The sequence below is a fragment of the Equus przewalskii genome, chromosome 7, assembly GCF_037783145.1.
Source record: "Equus przewalskii isolate Varuska chromosome 7, EquPr2, whole genome shotgun sequence".
NCBI lineage: Eukaryota > Metazoa > Chordata > Mammalia > Perissodactyla > Equidae > Equus > Equus przewalskii.
The window spans coordinates 41,565,601-41,586,535 of NC_091837.1; the positions used below are offsets into that span (position 1 = coordinate 41,565,601).

At 36.5% G+C, this 20,935-nt stretch overlaps 1 protein-coding gene across 2 annotated transcripts in view; it reads right to left on the reverse strand.

The window, feature by feature from the left end:
• MIB1 (MIB E3 ubiquitin protein ligase 1) overlaps positions 1–20,935 on the reverse strand; it is a 141,318-nt gene that overhangs the window by 12,739 nt on the left and 107,644 nt on the right. For both annotated transcript variants that reach the window (XM_070629701.1, XM_070629702.1), the window contains exons 14-19: positions 18,542–18,628; positions 16,940–17,101; positions 14,214–14,395; positions 11,879–12,071; positions 7,232–7,310; positions 2,873–2,986 (exon numbers count right to left, since the gene is read on the reverse strand). In XM_070629701.1, coding sequence (XP_070485802.1) covers positions 2,873–2,986; positions 7,232–7,310; positions 11,879–12,071; positions 14,214–14,395; positions 16,940–17,101; positions 18,542–18,628 — 817 coding nt within the window. The remainder of the gene's footprint in view (positions 1–2,872; positions 2,987–7,231; positions 7,311–11,878; positions 12,072–14,213; positions 14,396–16,939; positions 17,102–18,541; positions 18,629–20,935) is intronic.

Consider the following 20,935-nt stretch of genomic DNA (forward strand, 5'->3'; position numbering starts at 1 on the left):
CAGTTGGCTTCTCTGGAGAATTCTACCAAATATTCAAAGAAGATTTAATACCTATCCTTCTTAAACTGTTACAAAAAATTGAGGAAAATGGAACACTTTCTAACTTACTCTATGAGGCGAAGATCACCCTGATACCAAAGCCAGACAAGGACAACACAAAGAAGGAAAATTACAGGCCAATACTGCTAATGAACATAGATGCAAAAATCCTCAACAAAATATGGGCAAACTGAATACAGCAATACATTAAAAGGATCATACACTATGATCAAATGGGATTTATACCAGGGATGCAGGGATGGTTCAACATCTGTGAATCAATCAATATGATACACCACATTAACAAATGAGGAATAAAAATCACGTGATCATCTCAATAGATGCAGATAAGGCATTTGACAGGATTCAACATCCATTTATGATAAAAACTCTCAATACAACGGGGATAGAAGGAAAGTACCTCAACACAATAAAGGCCATATATGACGAACCCCCAGCTAACACCATACTCAACAGGGAAAAACTGAAAGCCATCCTTCAGAGAACAGGAACAAAACAAGCATGCCCACTCTCACCACTCTTATTCAACACAGTACTGAAGGTTTTGGCCAGAGCAATTAGGAAAGAAAAAGAAATAAAAGGTATCCAAACTGGCAAGGAAGAAGTGAAACTCTTGCTGTTTGCAGGCAACATGATTCTACATATAGCAAACCCTAAAGAATCCACTGGAAAACTGTTAGAAATAATCAACTACAGCTAAGTTGCAGGGTACAAAATCAACTTAAAAACTCAGTTGCATTTCAATACTCTAATAATGAGCTAACAGAAAGAGAACTAAAGAATACAATCCCATTTACAATCACAACAAAAAGAATAAAATATCCGGGAATAAATTTAACCAAGCCGAGGTGACAGACCTACACAATAAAAATGAAAAGACATTATTGAAAGAAATTGATGATGACATAAAGAAATGGAAAGATATTCCATGCACATGGATTGGAAGAATAAACATAGTTAAAATGTCCATACTACCTAAAGCAACCTACAGATTCAATGCAATCCAAATCAGAATCCCAATGACATTCTTCACGGAAATAGAACAAAGAATCCTAAATTCATATGGAACAACAAAAGACCCCAAATAGCTGAAGTACTCCTGAGAAAAAAGAACAAAGCTGGAGGCATCACAATCCCTGAATTCAAAATATACTACAAAGCTATAGCAATCAAAACAGCATGGTACTGGTACAAAAACAGACACATAGATCAATGGAACATAGAACCGAAAGCCCAGAAATAAAACCACACATCTACAGACAGCTAATCTTTGACAAAGGTGCCAAAAACATCCAATGGAGAAAGGAAAGTCTCTTCAATAAATGGTGTTGGGAAAACTGGACAGTCATATGCAAAAGAATGAAAGCAGACCATTATATTACACCATACACAAAAAATTAATCCAAAATGGATAAAGACTTGAAGGTAAGATGTGAAACCATAAAACTCCTAGAAGAAAATACAGGCAGCACACTCTTTGACGCTGGTCTTAGAAGCATCTTTTCGCATAGCATGTCTATTCAGGCAAGGGAAACAAAAGAAAAAATAAACAAATGGGACTACATCAGAATAAAGAGCTTTTGTGAGGCAAAGGAAACCAGGAACAAAACGAAAAGACAACCCACCAACTGGGAGAAAACATTTGCAAACCATATATCTAACAAGGGGTTAACCTCCAAAATACATAAAGAATTCACACAACTCAACGACAACAAAACAAACAATCTGATCAAAAAATTGGCAGAGGACATGAACAGACATTTTTCTAAAGCAGATACAAAGATGGCTAAAAGGCAGATGAAAAGAGGTTCAACATTACTAACCATTAGGAAAATGCAAACCACAATGAGATATCACCTTACACCTGTTAAGAGTGACTACAATTACCAAGACAAAAAATAACAAATGTTGGAGAGGATTTGGAGAAAAGGGAAGCCTCATACACTGCTGGTGGGAATGCAAACTGGTGCAGCCATTATGGAAAACAGTATGAAGATTTCTCAAAAAATTAAAAATAGAAATACCATACCCAGCTATCCCACTACTGGGTATTTATCCAAAGAATTTGAAAACAATAATTCAAAGAGACTTATGCACCCCTATGTTCACTGCAGCATTACTCACAACAGCCAAGATGCGGAAGCAACCCAAGTGCCCATCGACTGATGAATGGATAAAGAAGATGTAGTGTGTGTATATACATACAATGGAATACTACTCAGTCATAGAATAAGACTAAATCACCCCATTTGCAACAACCTGGATGGACCTTGAGGGTATTATGTTAAGTGAAATAAGCCAGAGAAAGACAAACACTGTTATCATTTCACATGTGAAAGACAGATAAATACATGAACAAAGAGAACAGATTGGTGGTTACCAGAGGGGAAGGGGTTAGGGGTGGACAAAAAGGGTAAAAAGGCATATATATATATGGTGACTGATAAATAATAATGTACACCTGAAATTTCAGAATGTTATAAACTTTTTAATACCTCAATAAAATATTCTAAAAATAAAGAAAAAAACAGCAAATTTTCTTTAAGCAAGAATATAACAATATTCTTTATATCATGCATGCAAGTTTCTTAAAAGACCAATGTTTAAGGTTCTATAATCATATTGAAAACTAAAAAAAATATAATTTCAGGTTTCTTGTACATAACAAGAGCAAAACCATACCTGTTCCTCTGTAGATTCAAGTCACATACCTTATGTTACAAGGCAATAGTGTACTACACTTAAGAAGAGATGTGCCTGAAAGTCCCAAGAAGAAAGCAAAGTGTGAAAATGCCTAAGAAAATCTACTTACAGATATCATCAGTGGCATCTTCTGAACTTTTCCCTCCACAGCACATAATGAAAGGCACTCTTCGTTCAACTACTGCCCGACACTGCACACACTTTTTCATCAGATTAGCACAGTCTGGAAAATAGCAACAAGGACACTTCTTATGAGAGAAAACATGAATAAGAGGGTCGCCTCTCTCTGCTCATTTTTACAACTTAAATTTAACACTGAGATAAACATTAAGTTATATCAATAAACAATTCTACCTTCTTCAAATGTTATCAAACAAAGAATTCTCCATTGGTAGTCTCTAGAATAAAGAGCCCATCATTATGAAAATAATGACATTTTCTAATACATTGGAATAAATTGTGAAAGGGGGCTTCTCTGTTTTTTTTTTTTATAAGTAACATCATAAATATTTCAAGATGTTAAGGCTTGACAATAAAGGAGGGAGATACCTTTCATAAATTTTAACTAACACTAGAACTATAAGGTTGCTCACATGATAATTTTGTAAAAATACTTCCTACTGTAAATAGCTTATCTCTAAAATTCCTAAAATATGTTGAACAATTGTCTTCCTTCTCTATCAAATTGATGTAATCTAACAAGCAAATTGCTTAGTGACTACTTTTTTAATGTAGTGATCAGGAAAATATAATTTTATCATAGCAGACTCTTCTAATACCTGTATATCAGTAGAATGCTCTCCCATTCCAAGAAGAAAAATCTAGGCACAATTATAGATTATTGATTGTTAATACATTCATGCATCACTTAACAACAGGGATATGTTCTGAGAAATGCATCATCAGGCGATTTCACCACTGTACAAACATCATAGAGAGCACTGAAGGGGAACAAAATTGGCCACCCCAAAATGCGTCTCTTTAACATGAGGATTATTTTAGGCTGATTATTTTTAAGAAACAAAACACTCAATGTTTTCTTGTTATGCTCTCTTAACTGCCTGAAAGAATTCAGATATAAAAACCTACCTTAGGAAGTGAGTTATCACCTTAGCATAACATGAACTAGGTGGTAGACAGGGAGGAACATAGAAAAGCCCGTTTGTTGGGCTCCCTTCTGTGTTCTTCTGTTTGCGTGTGGCCAAACAAACTTGTTTACCAAACCTTTGCTCCTTTTCACCTACCTGTGAATTGCCTTCCTTCCTTTTGAAGTCCCTGACTCTCCCGATCCCCAATATCTTCCTTTGTCTTTAGATGAGGATGGTATTTAAGATGAGGGCTTTGGCCATTTAGCCCAGTTACTCGGTTTTCCTGGGTTTCTCCCACGTGTATATGTTATTAAACTTTTGTTTGTTTTTCTCCTGTTAATCTGCCTCATGTCAATTTAATTCTTAGATCAGCCAGAAGAACTTAGAAGGGTAGAGGAAAATTTCTTCCTCCTCTACAGTGCTTACACAAACTGAGATGACACCGAGGCTAATGTTATGGTACTAATCTTATGGGACCACTGTCGTATACACAGTCCATCACTGATCTAAATGCCGTTATGTGGTACATGACTATACTACATCTAAAGTTGTTAATTAATTATAAAACAACACATGGTATACGTCAACATACTCTTTCCAATCAGCATTTATTAGGAAAGTATACTCCACATCTTAGGCTATGTACCAAGTGTCTGTCATTTCAAAAACAGAAAAAATAACAAAAACTGCGGCAGGATATCCAGGGATAACTTATAACAAGAAAGTAAACTTTAACAAAGCACAAAACCACTGGTGTGGACAAGGTGGGGCACATGGTTAAAAGTGCTTATGCTGGTGGATAGAGAATGGTTATCAAGGTTGATCTCATGCCAAGGCCTAAAGAGAGAAGGGTTTGATACTGGCCTATGAACGGTGTACTAGGTAGGAGATAATGCTAGTAGAAACCTGGTTTGGGATTTGCCTTCGATCTAGGGGCAGATTTTTTTCCTTAAATTTAAAGGATTAATTTAATTGCCTCAATACATAACCACAATTACCTCAAATTCTTATCACTAAGTTAGGTTGTTGTATACTTTCTATAAAATCTTTCTTCAGTCCCTCCAAAAAGGATACAGACTCTCCTCCTTCAACCTGTCAAGGCACTCTATACTATTCGAGGCTCCAACACTCCGTTTAACATTGCTGGGACGTGGGCACTAATTGCTTTACTGCATACTCCTTAAGGGAGGGACATTTTCCACCTCAATTTCATCTTCCCTAGCAAGTAAATATTTAACAACATGTCTGTGAAATGGAGAAAACAATCTACTTCTTAGGGTTGTTGTGAAGATAAATGAGGAAAGACGCAAACAGAGATTAAAATGCCTGGTACGAGTTAAGAGCTCAGTAAAAGTTAGCTGTTGCTCTTGCTACATTTTAAAGCAAAGACAATGTAAAAACTTTGGAAAACTCCTGGGGAAAATACTACCTTAAGGCTCTAGAATCTGTGTTATCAACAACTAATTATAATTAGCTTTCACGTCTCTTTAGGTGTCACTTTGGTCTATAACAGGGGTCAGCAAACTACAGCCTGCAGGCCAAACCAAACCGAAGCAGTCGCCTGTTTTTGTAAACAAAGTTAATGGAAAACAGTCTGGCCCATCTGTTTACATATTGTCTATGGTTGTTTTTGCACTACAATGGCAGAGTTGAGTAGTTACTACAGAAACCGCAGGACGCACATAGCCAAAAATATTTATTATTTGACCCGTTATAAAAAAGTTTGCTAGGGGGTGGCCCTGTGGCCAAGTTCCTGCACTCCACCTCAGCGGCCCAGGGTTCTGTCAGTTTGGATCCAGGGCACAGACCTAGCACCACTCATCAAGCCATGCTGAGGTGGTGTCCCAGGCAGCAGAACTAGAAGGACCTACAAATAGAATATACAACTATGTACTGGGGGAACTTTGGGGAGAAGAAGAAAAAAAAACTTGCTAAGTCCTGGTCTATGAAAACTCAAATAATCAAGCTCTTTTTACTTAAGATAGATTTCTCTCTCTCCGTGCCCTCTGACAGTTGATAACAGCCATTATACCAGTCTTTGGTAAACAGAAACAGTTAACTAATGACAGAATGTTACAGCAGAAAACCTTGATCCTTTCTTTAGTTGATGAATGCCTGTCAGAATGAAAAAAAACACCAAGGCTTAAAGCAAATCTATGCCAATAAGAGTCATTTGTCATACAATTTGTATCTTACATTAGTCAGATAAATATCAACACCTACTGACTGGACTTTGCTACAGTAGGAAACACCATGCTTTACCTTGTGCCCATTGAATAAGTAAGGTGTAAGTTGTTTAAAATTCTTCACTGACAAATGTAGAAAGCAAAGGGGGGGCTGGCCCCATGGCCGAGTGGTTAAGTTCATGCGCTCTGCTGCAGGCGGCCCAGTGTTTCGTTGGTTCAAATCCTGGGCGCGGACATGGCACTGCTCATCAAATCACTCTGAGGCAGCCCACATGCCACAACTACAAGGACCCACAACGAAGAATATATGACTATGTACTGGGGGGCTTTGGGGAGAAAAAGGAAAGAATAAAATCTTTTAAAAAAAAAAAAGCAAAGGGAAGAGGAGAATATTAATATTGAACAGTGTATAAACTTAAAAAGAACAAGGGGGATATATACAAGCAAAGTTTAAAACATCTCAAACTTCAATATTATCCTCACAAAGAAAAGATTTCTATAAACTCTTTTTTTAAAGATTTTTTCTTTTTTTCCTTTTTCTCCCCAAAGTCCCCTGGTACATAGTTGTATATTCTTCGTTGTGGGTCCTTCTAGTTGTGGCATGTGGGACGCTGCCTTGGCGCGGCTTGATGCCACATCTGTGCCCAGGATTCAAACCAACGAAACACTGGGCTGCCTGCAGCAGAGCGCATGAACTAACCACTCGACCACAGGGCCAGCCCCTATAAGCTTTCTTGACATAGACGTTAAGAAAGGTTAAGGTGGCCAGAAATTATAGCCCCAAATGGTTGCTGTGGGTGCCTTAGCAGTGGGGAAAGTATGCGAGAGAGGAATATTAAGGTGAAGACAAACAAAACGTGCTAATTTTATATGTGAAAAAAAAGCTAGACTAAATGTCTCAACATTTGTTTTTGGAAATAAATTTCTACTGTGTGTGAGAAGAGATCTTTTGTGCTAACACAAACGAAATAAAAATTCGAGCTGGTAGAACACAGCATATTCCGTCTTCTCTAATGCTCAGTGGCAAGGAGGAAAACAGGTGACATTCTAGCACAGAGAAAGAAATGGAAGGCACTAGAGACCCATCAACTTTTTTGTTTATGAGTTATCAAACACAAAAAAATTCAAAGATATAATTTGTTTCACTTCCTATTTTTACCATAATACTGAGGAAGTTTTATATAGGCTACTTACTCTCACAAGCACACATGTGTCCACATGGTTGAAAAAGAACAGCTGCTTTCTTGTCAGAGCATACCACACATTCTTCAATCTATAAAAAAGAGGTTACAGCACACGCATGAACTTCTACCGATAAATCTAGTAACTTCCACAGTTCCTTTTGTTTCCAAATATATTTCCTCTGTAAGGAAACTCTCCCAGGCACGGAGGAACGTGCCTAGGCACACACAGTGCTCCATCCTTTACTCTCTCGGTTCCTCATTTTCACATCTTTATAGACCCTAGTTTAACAGGTTCGATTTCCACTTTACTCTCGCTATCTGTCCTAAAGTACAACAGAGAAAAACTCCATTTCCTCTGAGGTCAGGAAGACCAAACTAGACTTCAATTTTCTTTTTTTTTCCCCGAAAATACCTTTGAGAAAAAAATAAAAAGAACAAACAACTAAGATAGATTTCTAATGTTAATAAAAATCTAGCCAGGTTAGTCAGATTGCTAAAGCCCAAAGGGAATTTTTCTGTTTACCCACATTTAAGGAACTCTACCTAACACATCCTTTTCAGGACTTGGTCAGTTCTCCCACGCTGAGTGGAGCCCAAAGCTTTGGACTATTCTTTCTCCCTGATCTCTAAAGCCACAAGTCTTCCACAACCTATTCACAATTTCCCTCGATTTTACCTCCTCTTCATCTCCAATTAATCTGAGTTTTGAGTGTGTAACTATTTCTTAGCCTTGGCTCTGGCTCCTTTCACCCCCACTCCACCACACTGCCCTTGGTTTCACATGCATCTTTTGCCTATTCTTCTCTCTGTTAACACACATTCACATTTACCCATATCTGGCATCATTTAATATTACTGTTCAGAAATGATGACTACCACTCACCCATAACTTCACCTAAACAACCAAATACTGCACCCGCTTTCTCTCCATGGACTTTCCCAACTTATACCTTGTTACCCACACAGAATTTACATAGTTGTTGTAACAGTGGAAAGCAGTTAAGACATAGGTGGTCAGAATCTTTACATTCCTGGATTCAAATTCTAGCTCCAATACTAACAACTTACCTAACGTTGTTCGGCCACAGCTTTTTTTTAATCTGAGCATTAAAGAACAATCCCTCTTCACAGGATAGTAATAAGTAAATTAAAAGATAGAGAAGTTAAGTGGCCCTAATTCAGGTATACCCTTGAACAATTCTAAATATGAGATAGTAAGGGCATAACTCAACTAAGACATAGTAATACGGAGGAGGAGAAAGAGTTTTGAGAAATATTTAAGACGACTTGGTAACTAACAAAATGTGGGAAACGGTGAAAAAAATCTAATAAGATATCTGAAAGTTTCTAACTTGACTGTTGATTCAAAACAGTTGAAAGAAACAAATTTCAGTTTCCTACAGCTTCCAGGGCTCACAACCAGGGTGTCCTTTCCAACTCTACGATGACACATGCAGGCTTCAGTCCTATTCAAGGTCAGACGACAAGGAAGGGAGTGGTTCCCTTCAGTATACCAATCTACCCCCAGACTGCAAACACGAAGAAGTACGCCACCAGAATGGCGGGTGGGGAACAGAAAGAGGAAGACCTTGGAAATGGGCAGCTAAGGGATCTGAGGTAGGTACCCTAATTTTTCACAGCTCCCAACAAACACTTTCCTCTCTCATAAAGGAGATTGGGTAGGGCTGAGGACCACGGCTAAGTTGCAAAGGTATGTCAGTCAGCTATGTGGCTGGTTAAGTAAGCTAAAGAAAAAAGGAGGCACAATCTGGGTGAAAAAAGAAATGAAAATGCCAAATGTTAGCAACTAGAGAGATGGACAAAAGTCTCAAGAGCAATGACGGCAGGGAGGTGAAACTCTGACTGATGTAGCTACATACAAGAAGCATTTCCATATAAATATTTTAGGAACTGTATGTGCTAAGTACTGGTCAAAGATTAAAATGTGACAATGAAAAAAATGTAAATTAGATATTATATGTAAAGTGTTTAGCTCAATGTGTAATATAAAATTAGTGTCAAATACATTATAATTTTCTTCTCTCTATATAATGGTGTGCTGGTTTTTAAAATGATTCCCAATTCAATTGTCTATGTATCTGAATTGTTTATAAAGAGTTCAAAATAACCTAGCAAATCAATCTAATAATCATTTACTTACCCATTCCCTTATTTTACATATATATGAAATAGTACATATATATATATAAAATCTTCCTAACCAGAACATTTTCCCCCTTTTGGGTTTGTTCCTTAGGTTATAGTCCCAGAAGTGGAATTACTATATCAAAGCATGTTTATTGTAAAGGTTTGTATATATATTATCAGGATAGTCTCTCAAAAACATGAACCCATTTACTGAACTCACTATCCAACAGTGTTAAGAGAGTACCCATTTCCCACTTTCCTGGCTAGTATTTTTTAAAATTTGTTTTTGCTGATTCGACAAGAATGGTTAATAATAATTCATAGTTTTCTTATTTGTATTTCTTTATTTGCTAAAGAGACCAAGCTTGTTTATTATTCTCCCTCCCTCCAAATACTAATTCTTTAATTAGTTTTATCTTCAGTGAAGATGTTCATTATCTTTTAACCACTTGGGGTCGCTATTTCTTTATATTCAAAGGCTCTGCAACCAAGCTGGCCAATCTGTTTGGTGGATATGTTAGTTTTTGTACTTTCCTACAGGTTTGAAAATCCCATAATTTAAAAAAACAAGTGAAAGCTTACTAATTCTTGGAATTCAGAACTTGTCCAAAAAGGAATGACAGCATATTCCTTCCCCTCTACCTCCCTGTTCCATCAACCCTCTCTTGATATTGCTTTTAATTTTCTCTGTGTATCATAACACAGGGGAAAGAACAGGGACTTAAGAGTCACGAGAACTGCACTGAAGACTCAACTATCAGTATACTTCTTTGAGTTTCACTTTTTCCAATTGTAAATACCTAGAGCTGGACTAGATGATCAATAACGGCCAGCTCATATCTGAGACTCCGCTTTTGAAAACCTAGGGCTCTGAACTCACTTTACATCTCTCTGAAAGGACCAAAAACATTCTATATGGCAGAGCAGCTTTTAATCTAAATCACAGTTGCCAAGAGATTGCAAACTTTTAGCAAGGAATTATCATATACATCTCTGTCTTGACTACAAAACAAGTGCTCAATAAAGGTTTGTTGAAATAGGGCTTAATCTAACAAAAAGTTTCAAGCACAACAGCAGAATACACAGTCCAATCCAAAAACAAGAGAAGGCTTATATTTTTTTCTTTCAGATTCTCTCCCAAACTGTTAAACTTTGTAAGCAGGGAACTAAAGCAAATTATGAATACCAAGTAGAATGATCCAAATTAATTTATTAAGTGGGACTGAGACAGATATAATGCATATAAAATACCAACACAGTGCCTGGCATACAGTAAGTGCTGTTAGTCCATCCTCTTCAGCTTCACAAATAGACTAAACAGCTACACACACACTACTACTCCAGTAGCTCTCATCTAAAAATAACTTCCTTGTACTTTTTCCTGCACCAATACTTTTACCAAAGATATATTCATTTGGATCATAAAAAGCATCCAATCTTAGAAGATTCCCTACGAAAATGTAAGACGCACTGGCAAGATAACACCTTTTAAGTCACTGCCAGCTAATTCACTACGAGAATTAGTGCCAGCTCCTTTCTGATTAAGGAAGGCTAATGAACAGCTTAGGCAACATCAAGAAAAAAATGAAAAGAATAAAAAGAAGGGAATGAAAAAAACAGTATAAACTTGATAAATGAAACCAAACAAAAGCAACATATCTTTTGGTTTAAGCTAGTCATCTTGAGAGAAATCATTTGTAAAAGACTTAAATCTCACTCTACACATACACATGTGTGCACGTTAAACAACTGAAAAAGGAAACCAACTACTTCAGTGAACCAAAATGAGTCAGACGGTATAGTTATGATAAAGCACCCAGTCACATGGAAAAAGAATGAAACCAGAAGCCCAGAAAAGAATAACACTTCTCAAAAAGCAAAAGGAGTCAGATGAAGTAAGATCAGAGTGGATTCAGAACTCAGCCATCACTGAGTGCAAGACGATTAGACTTTCTTTGCCTCCTGGTGGGACTTAACATAAAATGAGTAGCATCTTCTGTGAAGTTTTTTGGCCAAAAACATGTAAGCTGACCCTAATCAAGCCATCAGATCTAACTTCCAGTTTATAGGAAACATGGAGGATAGAGAATCAAATAAAACAATGTCACGATAAAAACAATCAAATAAATCCAGAACGTGTGACATTCTACAAGAAAAAATCAGCTGGTCTTTTACAAAAATCAGTGCAGTACAACACAGTCCATGCACTCAAAAAAGGTGAAATACACAAGCAACTACATTACAAAATGGAATTAAATACATCTTTCGGTTATAAGAGGCTTTGATAGCAAAATAGCAGACTGCGTTTATTTTTAACTACTATAGTTTACATATAAGAAGTAAACTCATAATTGGTCTCTTGATAAATGTATAAATTATACATTCCTATATTTAATCATTCTTAAGAAGAACAAAATTAAACAGATACATGGCATCATATAATCTTATCATTAACTGTAGTCTCAAAGAACATCATAAAATGACAAAATATTATATAAAAATATATTACCTTTGTCCTGGACTGAACTTGTTCTTTACAGATGAGACATTTCTTGACTCGTGGAGAACATAAAGAACAGGTGGCAATATGTCCACATGGGCCAAAAAGAGTATCTCTCTTCATATCTGAGCACACCATACACTCTTCCAAGGTCTCAGAATCATTACTAATCATAGAAGGACTTCGAGAACCCACCTGACCACTAGTAAAAGAAAATAATTCTAATCAAGCCTTCAGAATATTTGTTACAAATTCATTAATTAAAATATTTTTAAAAACATGTAGAACATCAATATTATATGCAAAAACAGCTTTAGTTAGGTCAAAATATTAAGATTTGGCACCAGCCCCATGGCATGATGGTTAAGTTCAGCACACTCTGCTTCAGCGGACTGAGCTCACAGGTTCAGATCCTAGGTGTGGACCTACACCACTCATCAGCCATGCTGTGGCGGCAACCCACATATAAAGTGGAGGAAGACTGGCTAATCTTCCTCAAGCAAGAAAAGAGGAAGACTGGTAACAGATGTTGGCTCAGCAGTAATCTTCCTCACAAAAAAAAAAAATTAATAAAATAAAATAAAAATTAATCTTTAACATCTGTATATGAAACACTGTATACTATTTTTTTTATTTATAAACATTTCTGCTTCTTTAGGTACTTCTAATACTATTCAAATTTCAAACTGAACAAATCCTCACCCAGTGGAAAACGGTGGATCTTCTTCTGACAAAGAAATCAAAAACACTAGGTGAAAAAAATTTAACATAAACACAGTTTCACTCTATATAGAACCAGCTGAGGAAGGCACAGGAATCAAACAAAATCCTAATCAGAGTCCACGTTAGTTATCCTAACTACAGACAGAATGAAGCATCATCAGAGTTCACAACTGACAAATAGGGCACTTTGGAAAATATGTCACTGCAGCTGCTGTTTTGACATTTCTTTAAGTGTATCCTTAAAGAGCATAAAATTCTATTATAGAAAGACAGAATGCATCTATAAATATATAGATACAAGACAAAGAAATACATATAAATGACCAACTACTGTTAGAGAAAAGGAATACTCCATTTCTACTACGATCTTTAGAAATTCATGAACACGTGCGTGCACACACACACACACAAAGCAGTTTCATCTTAGAGGCCAGTGCTAAAGTTATTACTACAGTAATTATAGTGCCTTGTATCTATCTATTTTTAGATGCATTCTGTCTTTTTGTAGTAGAACTTTATTCTCCTTAAGAATAAACTTAAAGGGGCTGGCCCCGTGGCCGAGTGGTTAAGTTCGCGCGCTCCGCTGCAGGCGGCCCAGTGTTTCCTTAGTTCGAATCCTGGGCGCGGACATGGCACTGCTCATCAGACCACGCTGAGGCAGCGTCCCACGTGCCACAACTAGAAGAACCCACATCGAAGAATACACAACTATGTACCGGGGAGCTTTGGGGAGAAAAAGGAAAAAATAAAATCTTTAAAAAAAAAAAAAAGAATAAACTTAAAGAAATGTATATACCTCATTGTATTAATTTCTCTATAACATAGCTCTATGCATGGATTCCAAAGAAATGTCATTTCATCACTATCCATAAACTATAAGAGAGGCAAAGGGCACAAAGGTCAAGGGACAACTACTGAAATGTTCAATGACTAGAACCAGGTATATAGAGCAATAATAGTTGTACAGTACCATCTGGGTGAAAAAGAAATGAGACTTACCTTTTTGTATGTCTATAATATCTCATAATAAGAAATTTAGTTGTATTATAAATAATAATTAAAGTCAATGACACATTTTACTTTTAGAAAAGAAGACAAGTGTGAAATGATCATTTTTAGAGAAAACATCAGGAATTGGTTCATTCATTTGTTCATTCTTTCAGTCCTTCATAGATATTTATGAAGTGTCTGTCAGGCACTGTGCAAGGTGCTAGAATTATTACACAGTTTGTGTGAGATATACCCTGTTGGTGAGCATGTAGACTGCCGCTCTTTGAAAGAGTCTATTAAAATTTTAAATATACATATAATCACAGCAATTTCACTGGTGAGACTTTTCTTACAGATAAATTTCTCTAACATATACAAGTACTGGAAGATAGACTAGTTTAGAAAAGTTTCTTAGAATTTATTACGCATAAAGCGTGATATTTAATAATGTAAAGAATACAACACGAAATAAGAGACATGCTGCCTGTAGGGAAATTTTTAAGAAAGAAAGAGTCAACACAAAGATAGAAGAGGAAAGACAAAGACATTTTCAAGTAATTAAGTTCTCCATTATGAAACCACACGATATTTTACACATAGACTATTAAGTTTTATGATAAATAATACAAACCTGACTTTTTCTTTATGACACTTTGCCAGTGCTTTGCAGAGACTTGGATCAGGACAGAGATCAAGTGGAGATTGACCCTTCTTATTTCGAATGCTAAGGTCAGCACCATTAGCAGCCAAGAAACACGCAATAGATGCTGCACTCTTCTTCTCCGCTCCCTGGGTACCAAGTCCCATTATTAACTGAAATCAAATGAAGTCAGTCATTATTTTCCCCTTAGGAATCTGTTGTCAATTCTTACCACCAAATATACATGTATGTGTCTGTATGTTTGTATAGAGACAGTCACGTGCTGCTTAATGACAGGGAAATGCATCGTCGTGAGAAATGTGGTGTTAAGCAATTTCCTCGTTCTGTGAACGTCACAGAGTGCACTTACACAAATCTAGGTGGTATAGCCTATTACCACATTGGCTATATGGTACTAATCTTATAGGACCACAATACATGCAGTCTGGTCCGTAGTTGACCAAAACATCATTATGCAGTACATGACTATAAATATATGAGCGTGTGTGTATTATATATAAAAACACATGTCTGGGAAGAACTTACAGACTATATAGATGTGGTGGACATTTGAGTTGCAGTCCTAATAGCCATTGCCCCTTCTCTTCCCTCCCTCTAATCTTCTCAGGCACGTAGTTTGAGGACTGACCGGTTCTCCAGTTTTAGAGGTGGACCAAAGATGACTCAAATCAGTCAGACATCCACCTCATCTATGTGATTAGTTCAGGGATGACACATAACCCAAATCAGGTCAATTTAAGGCCAATAAAACTCAGGAACAGGACTTCTGATTGAGATATTGAGGAAACACTCCCTTTTCTAGCCAATTTGGCTCTGGAGCTGCTAGCAACCAACTTGGAGCAATAAGGGGAGAGACACCGAGGAAAGAACCATGCCTAAGAATTAACCAAGAGATGGTGAATGAGACAAACCAGGCTCTGATAGCATCCAAGCTACTGATTTAAATATCTTACTTGAAAATAGTCATAATAATTGTTAACATTTATGGAGCACCTACAATGGACTGAGAACTGTTTTAAGCACTTTCCATGAATTAACTGATTTAATCTTTACAACCTTATGGAGGTAGTTACTCCCCTCCTGTCATTTTAAAATGAGAAAAATGAGACACACATGAGTTAGAGAATTTATCCACGGTCATAGAGAAAGGCAGCAATTCTCAAATACTTGAGTCTTAGAACCCCTTTACATTCTTAAAAATGATTCTAAAACTCATATGGAGAGGTGAAGGACTTACAATAGTCAAACAACTTCGAAAAAGAAGAAAATTGGAGGACTTTACTAATTCACCTCAACATTTATCATAAAGCTACAGTGATCACAACAGTGGGCTGGCGTTACATAGCTAAAGACATAGCCCAATAGAAGAGAATATGGAATCCGGAAAGACACACATGGTTAACTGATTTTGGATAAAAGTGCAACAGGCAATTCAGTAGAAAAAGACAGTCTTTTCAACAAACTGTACTGGAATAACTGGATATCCACAAGCAAAAGAAAAAAAAAGAACTTTGATCCGTACCTCATACTATATATACAAAAATTAACTCAAAATGAATCATTGACCTAAACCTAACAACTAACAACTTTACAAACTTCTAGTACAAAACAGGAGAAAACCCTAGCAACCTTGGGTTTGGCAAAGATTTCTCAGATAGGACAAAGAAAGCACAAACAATGAAAGAAAAAAACTGATAAATTAGATCATCAAAATTAACAACTTCTGCACTTCCAAAAACACTGTTAAAAGAATGAAAAGACAAGCTATAGACTGGGAGAAAATACATGCATATCACATTTCTGATAAAGAATTTGTATTAAGATTATATAAAGAACTCTCAAAACTCAATGGTAAGAAAACAGCTCAACAAAATAATGAACAAAAGATTTGAACAGGTCCAGCCCAATTGCATAGTGGTTAAGTTCACGCACTCCGTTTCAGCGGCCCAAGGTCCACCAGTTGAGATCCTAGGCACCGACCTACACACCACTCATCAAGACGTGCTGTGGTGGCATCCCACATACAAAATAGAGTACGACTGGCACAGGTGTTAGCTCAGGGGCCAATCCTCCTCAAAGAAAAAGATTTGAACAGACACTTCATCAAATACGTGTGAGTGGCAAACAAGCAAATGAAAAGATGTTCAATATCAGTAATCATAAGGGAAATGCAAATTAAAACCACAATAAGATACCACAACATCTATCTGAATGGCTAAAGTTAAAAGAACCATGAAACAACTTTTGGTAAGAATGTAAAGCAATACGTGACTAGTATTTAGTTCATAAACTAAATTTCTACCTATGTAGCTCTGATAAAATATTTTATCAGGTGCCGGCCCACGGCCAAGTGGTTAAGTTCCCGCGCTCCACCTCAGTGGCCCAGGGTTTCGCTGGTTTGGATCCTGGGCGTGGACATGGCACCACTCATCAGGCCAAGTTGAGGCAGCGTCCCAGGTGCCACAACTAGAAGGACCCACACCTAAGAATATACAACTATGTACGGGGGGGGAGGATTTGGGGAGAAGACGGAGGAACAAAAAAAAAGGAAGACTGGCCACAGTTGTTAGCTCAGGTGTCAATCTTTATTAAAAAACTATATATTTTATCAGATGCAGGTTAAATTAGCATAAATATAAGATCTTGCATTAAAAGATGCTTCTGCTAGTACTGAATCAAAGATTATCTTTACTCACTGTGTTTTTGGATGGCTCCCAGGCAGCATCAACCTTCCCCACATCTTGCATATCTTGAAGTTGACGTAGCTGAGACAAGGTGTGATGCCTCAGAGCTTCATGCAAAGGAGTATCCCCATCCTTATCCTGAATATCTAATTTGGCACCTGCACGGACCAAAAGCTAAAAGAGAAACACATCTCATTTTGCTAAAGTATTTACGTCTACAAGAAATTACAATGTATCTACAGTAACAGTGAGAGTCCTGGACCTAGCTGAAGGAGCTGCCACTAAAGCTAATTATTTTCATAAATTTGCTTCCCACTACTCTATACCCCTGTGGTTCCTTACAAATAGTGATAAGCCCTGGGTTATTCAAATATTGAGAGAACAGAAAGAAATAAGAACCAATATGTTGCTTAATTTACCTACTCTAAGATCAAGATAACTGGGGGAAATTTAGGACAATTTATTTCACCCTTTAATTTTAGATACGTGAGTTGGGATATTTTAAGTACTTCCAACAGGACCAAACCATAATGTTCAAAATTATTCTATTATGTAAACAAACAAGCAAAAATTATTTATTCTATTCTCTTTGGTCAACTTTCTACAAATATGGTCACATAAGGAAAGTCCAAAAACCAGAGAGAAATGAAGAGTTTTTAACGAGAGGAATTTTAAATACAATAAATGTGGAGTGTCTGGTAAACTACAACCTCTTACATAAAATGCATAACTTATATGTTTCAATAGCTATTTTAAGTAGTAAATATAACTTTATTTAAGACTTTGCTAATGGTGCTTTAACAATTTCCCTAATCCTTTCTACAAATGCTATCAGAGTTTTAGAAAAACATCGTACAAAGAAACCAATCTCAAGCATATGCTCTTACGTGTCTTGGCAAATTACCTTCCCTTTTTTTTTTCACTTTGTTCTAAAAAGTTTACATAAACTGTCACTCTAGGGCAGTGTTTCTCAAATTAGAACGTCCATCAGAATTACCTGGGGGTCTTGTTAAACCACAGATTGCTAATTCCCACCCTGGAGGTTCTGACTTGGCTGGTCTGAGGTAGGGCCCAAGAATTTATTTTCGACCAACGGCCCAGGTGATGCTGATGCTGCTGGTTTGGCCTCCAAACTTTAAGAATCTCTATACTACAAAAAAATTTTAAACAGATAATCTTTCAAATATTTTGTCTGGAGAAACCAGATTAGTAAAATAAAAATATCTATTTCAGCTTTGCTGGAATCTGCAGCAAATGTCCAGCCAAACCTTTTAATTATAGCTCACTCTCACTTATACAAATTAAAGAGGGAATGTACTTTTTAAAAACTATTTTACATGTTACTTTGAAATTTTCTGATTTAATATTCCGGGATTTCACAAGTCTGGAAACAAAATTATAAAGACTGAATATCAGAGTTTTAAGATGTTCCCTATTTTAATTAAAAATCTTTGCCAAATTGATACCAAATATTAGCCCAAAATCATAACTTTTACATCTAACTATGCCTTGTGAGAAATCTAACAATGCATCACTTAAATTTTCAAGACATTCTAGAACCTGTCTGCTTAAAATACAACTGCAAGCTAAGAGCCCTGTTAGTGAACACTTTACCCTCACGATCTGGGTGTGCTGTCGTTCCACAGCAAGGTGGAGGGCAGTTTGTTGGTTCACATTCTGGATATCCAGGTTTGCATTACCCTGAAGAAGAAGTTGTTTACATAGTTAAAATTTGACAACAGTGAAAAACATTAAAACTGTAACTATTTGTGAAGAATAAATAATATTGGACACTGCTGACCACTTTCCTCTCCTCTGGCTGCTGGGACATTGTTCTCACATGGTCACAGTGGAGGGCAATACAGGAAGAACTGGATGGGGCAGCAAACTTTCTGAAGTAGAACAGCAAGTTTAAAACAATGATTTTTATTGTGGAGACTCCATCCAAGAACAGTTAAAGGACAAAGTGCCGCACGGAGTCAGAGTTTCCTTTCAATCTCTACTACAGAGCAATGGAGATAATTAGTTCCTTTTAACCATAAAGATTTCCTGAGAAGTTATATTAATGAGTCTCCAAATTGGATTTAGATTTATATTAGTAACCTAATAAGGTCACTTCCTTTTGTTGCATAATTGAGCTCTTCCTCATTCTGTGAAAAGGAACTTTGCTTGAGGGTGACAAGAAGTCAATGCTTAATTAGTATGTAAAGATACTTACTAAAGGAAGAGCAGAAAATCCCATTAGGGTCCTGGGATAGCCAAAGGACTACAAGGGAACATGATGCCAAGGACAGAGAAAAGGACTGAGAGGCAAAAGCACTGAGCTTAGAATCTTGGGACCTGGCTTCAAGTGCTGTCACTTAACGAGCTTTGTCAACTTAAGCAAGCACTATACCATTTTATGCCTATTTCCTCAGCTCCAAAATGGTAATAGTACAACCTATTTTACAGGATCAATGTGAGGATTAAGAAAAGTAACATGTAAGACTGCCTAGCACAATGTCAAGTATAATTAAAAAAAAGTGAAATTAAGAAAAGGGCTACAGATTCAGAAGATAAACTTCATCATTCTGTTTCCGTCTTAGACCATTCATGCCCTGTGATTACAGTCTGACACTCACCCACCTGTGCCAGGGCACAGGTAGGGCTGAAGTTCTGGTAACGCCACAACATATTCTGGAAGATGGGAGTGTCAGGTTTCTGTTTACTATTTATGTTTCTTTGAGTGAGATCATGAGGTACTTAGCTTGTTTTCTTATCATGTTTGCTCTCATTTAAATGCAGAAAGCGAGGGATTTCCTTTTTAAGCTTGCTGAACTTTTCCATCATTAACATTTTTCAAAGGAGCATTCATGGTATGGACGTACATAATTTGTTTATCCAGGCACTGGTTGATGAGCATTTGGCTTGCTTCCAGTTTGGAGCTATTATAAATAAAGCTAACTATAAATATTTAGTTTTTGTGTGGAAATTTGTCCTCAGTTCTCTTAGGTACATACCTAGAAGTGGGATTGCTAGGTCACATAGTGAATACATGTTTAACTTTAAAAGAAAACTTTATAAGAAACTGCCAAATTGTTTTTCAAAGTGTCTGCTTTAAAAAACACCAGCAATGTCTGTGAATTCTAATTGCTCCACCTCCTCATCAACACTTGGTTTTCAGGCCCTGTAGTTGATGATCAGTAGTGTTTCATTGTAGCTGTTATTTACATTTCCCTAATGACATATGGAAATTTAAGCAAGGTCACAGGATACATGGTCAATATACCCAAAAAAACTGTATTTCCATATAGTAGTAATATACAATTAGAAATTGAAATTTAAAACAATTTACAGTATCATCAAAAAAATTAAAGATAAATCTAATATGTGCAAAAACAAACTACCAAAAGACTTTTTAATAGAAACTAATAATCTGATTCTAAAATATGGAAATTCGAAAGATCCAGAATATTAAAGTAATTCTGAGAAAGAACAATCAAGTTGGAAGACTTCCTCTAACTGATCTGGAGACTTACCACAAAGCAACAATCACCCAGACAGCATGGTATTGGCTTAAGGTTAGTTATTTGGATTTTGGATGAAAAGGAATTTATCATAATTAACAATACATCTAATAAAAATAATTTTAATAATAAAGGCTTAAAACGGCAGGTGAAATGTGGTTTTAACTTTTGAACAATTCCTTTAAATTTCTGTAGTTTATGGAGTGTCTATCTTATGATCCAGGACTTAGTTACAAATAATGTACTATCCACTAAATTTTTCTGCTGTTTCATCTTCTTAACTAGACTGTAAGTTCCTTGGAGTCAGGGATCACGGATAATTCTTTGGTACCTTCAGTGCTTCTACGTGGCATATGCTTGACTGAAGCATTTTAAAAGTTTTCTGAATATACTAAAACATCATCATAAAACTGCAATAAATAGGTTCCCCAAAAACCCAACTGCATAAAAATGCAGTCATCTTATTTCTGAGATAAATAAAATGACTAAAGTGAGCCTGTGC